At 38.3% G+C, this 2,918-nt stretch overlaps 1 protein-coding gene across 1 annotated transcript in view; it reads right to left on the bottom strand.

The window, feature by feature from the left end:
• Window positions 1-1,629: 1,629 nt before the first annotated feature.
• Window positions 1,630-2,918, bottom strand: part of LOC107741022 (fucolectin-5-like) — a gene marked incomplete at its 3' end in the record, with an annotated part of 2,326 nt that continues 1,037 nt past the window's right edge. Inside the window, exons 2-3 of the mRNA XM_016553598.1 lie at window positions 1,847-2,099; window positions 1,630-1,745 (exon numbers count right to left, since the gene is read on the bottom strand). Of these exons, the coding sequence (XP_016409084.1) occupies window positions 1,630-1,745; window positions 1,847-2,099 (369 nt within the window). The remainder of the gene's footprint in view (window positions 1,746-1,846; window positions 2,100-2,918) is intronic.

Here is a 2,918-nt window from a genome sequence, read left to right as displayed (position 1 = left end):
GTAATTTGTGCACCAACTAGCCTACTGTTACCAAACGGAATTACAGACACAATGACTTTTTGTCTAAATACGTTCTTCACAACTATATACAAAATAATTAGACGTCCCTAGTAACTCATTACATCATTAGTATCAACAACTTGGTGGAAATATTACCAATATCTTCAATAACAACCATTTGGAATAAAAAGAAAGTTGACTGTTTATTTGTTTGACAAGTGTGGACTGTTTAACATGATAAATCAACAGAATTTTTTTAATTCCCATATTAATATTTTCACCACTTTGTGGTTAGCATTATATGCTCAAGCCCCACATTTATCAGAATCATCTGTACAGAAGATGCCAATAAAGCATGAATACTGTCATACTAGTTACAGGGCCGTCGCTAGGAATTCTGGGCCCTGTGCACTGAATTTGCTATGGGGCCCCCTCAAACTTACGTTCGGTGGAGGGGGTGGGGGGGCAGTGGTATGAGTTGCAATCTGGGGGATGGACTGGGGTTTAAAATTTTGCTCTGGACAAATCGAGCCAATCCGGCCCACAAATTCCCTCTTGAATGTTTTGATGGGTCATAGGGCCTTCAATTGGAGTAAATAAATGAATACATAAAACAGGACAAAAACGAATACTGATAGATATGACTGAATTCACGACAAATGCAACGAACTTAATAATACATTTTTGTCACATAGAAAAGCACATGACAGTAAAGCATTGATTTTGAGCTAGACTGCTGGAAAGTTACTGCTAATAAATTCTGTCATCATTTCCTCACCCTCATGTTGTTACAAACGACTATCTTCTGTTGAACACAAAAGAAGATTTTGTAGAATGCTACCAAACCATTTTGGTTACCCTTGATTTCTACTGTATAGACAAAAATTTCTTGAATTTCTCAAATTATGTTCCACAGAAGAAAGAAATACATATAGGTTTGGAATGACATGATGTTGAGTAAATTATGACAATTTTCATTTTTCGGTGAATCTCCCTTTAAGAACTTTATTATTTGTAAATAATAAACAACTAATTTATATAAGACACTGATATTTATCTTTAATCAGGCCCTTATTTAATTAACATTTTACTTAAATGTAAATTCATTAGAACCTAACATCTAAAAAGAAGTTCTTGTTTAAAATGCAGTTTTCCAATATACCTAATTAGGTATACCCAATATACCTAACCTGGCTCTTTTCAGCCAGCATCACTACAGAACCTTTAATGTTCTCATATCACACGACTGTATAACAATTCCGTGTCACATCTGAATGGATCAAGCGACTTGCGCTGTTTATCACTTATAAATCGTGGCAGAAGCACGGCGCTGTGCGGGTGACTGATCCCGCTCTGCTTTGACGTGCGGCTGGCGGATGCATCGGGTAGCGCTGATTCACACTTTTGGAGTATTTGCTTTATGTGGTTTCGCATGCGCTGTAATTTAAAAACAGTGCCTAATATCGGGGAGGTCTCCCTCGTTTCGGCGATCGGCCCACTACTTGAATGGAATGTCCCGGTGCTCCCGATGGCCAGTATCTATGTAACTATGTAACTATGCGTTTAAAGCAAGTTTCTAAAAAAAGGTATTTATTACATTCAATAAAGTGCTCTACAACAACGAATTACCTGCCAAAGTCCCGTAAACTCCAGCTTCAACAAGACTAAGAGTCTTCCGACTTCCAGGAATATGAACAACCATATAACGTCCCACCATCCCACCGCATGAGAATGTGGCCGTGCCACTGTTTCCAAGAGTAGAAATCACACCACATCTACACAAAGAAATTTCTGTTCATCCTTCACTTCAGCCACAGAAATCAAATCAAAAGAAAGAAATTCTCACATGGTGTTGCTGTAAATGTCAAGAAAGTTCCCGATACGAATCACAGCTCCGTTTATCCTGGAACCAAGGCTCGGTCTATTAGTGATGGTGACTCTTTTCACGCTGTATACTTTCAGTAGATCAACTCTCCACCACGGGTTGGTCTGATCATTAGTGTGGGTCCAGCTGGTCAACGATCCATCAAGAGCCAATTCAGGTCCAGAGCCCGCGTAAGTTGATGACTGACTAGATTTGCCCCATAGTGCTACATTCTCTGGAAAAATTTAATGGATAAAGGTCAATAAGAAGTCATCTACTACTGCAGAAGACTTTTACCAAACTCTTTATTACTCATCATCAGCAACATGTCCACCACAGGGTCAGAAATGAAGGGTTAAGGGTGCAAAACAGCTACAGATATTTAAAACACAAGGGTAAAAAATAATTATTACTTTTTTATTATTTTGGATAACAAACATTTGTTACTTATGTAGCATCTGCTTAAGATCATGGATGATCATTGGGGCTTTATGTCTTAGAAACCTTTTTAGCCTTTTGACATTTGCATATAAATTACAGTCCTGGCCCCATATTCTACAGTTATATGGGTGCTAAATTGCCAATGGTTCCCCCCACTATCAAGGAGATGCTAAACAGTTTCACCACTCTCGTCTCCCCATCGAACTTCAAACACATTCCAAAGAGAAGTAAATGACCTCCGGTGCCAGGCACCAACGGCCTGGCTGACCAGCAAACTACCCCCATGCTCACAATACGCATAACACACAAAGACATTTTCTTTATTTTAGACTATAATTAATCAGTTACAAATGTTTCTGGTATATGCATGTGTTGTTTGTATGTTTCCCTATTAGATTAGCCTAGTTACCACTCGTTATTTGTATTAGTTCAGCTCTAAACGCTCATATTCAGGTGTGTGAATGTATCTCTGGTTTAATATCTTCTAGATGTTTCTTTCTTGGTATCAAAATGATCTGCTCTTTATTCCTCAAACAATGATGTACACTATGTGATCGTGAAATGCATCATACTATTTGTACAATATTTTGGGTAAAACTGCACCAATCCTCCA

This window comes from Sinocyclocheilus rhinocerous, unplaced genomic scaffold (assembly GCF_001515625.1).
Source record: "Sinocyclocheilus rhinocerous isolate Xijiao unplaced genomic scaffold, SAMN03320098_v1.1 scaffold3787, whole genome shotgun sequence".
In the NCBI taxonomy this organism is placed as follows: Eukaryota; Metazoa; Chordata; class Actinopteri; order Cypriniformes; family Cyprinidae; genus Sinocyclocheilus; species Sinocyclocheilus rhinocerous.
This window is presented reverse-complemented; position numbering and strand designations above follow the sequence as displayed.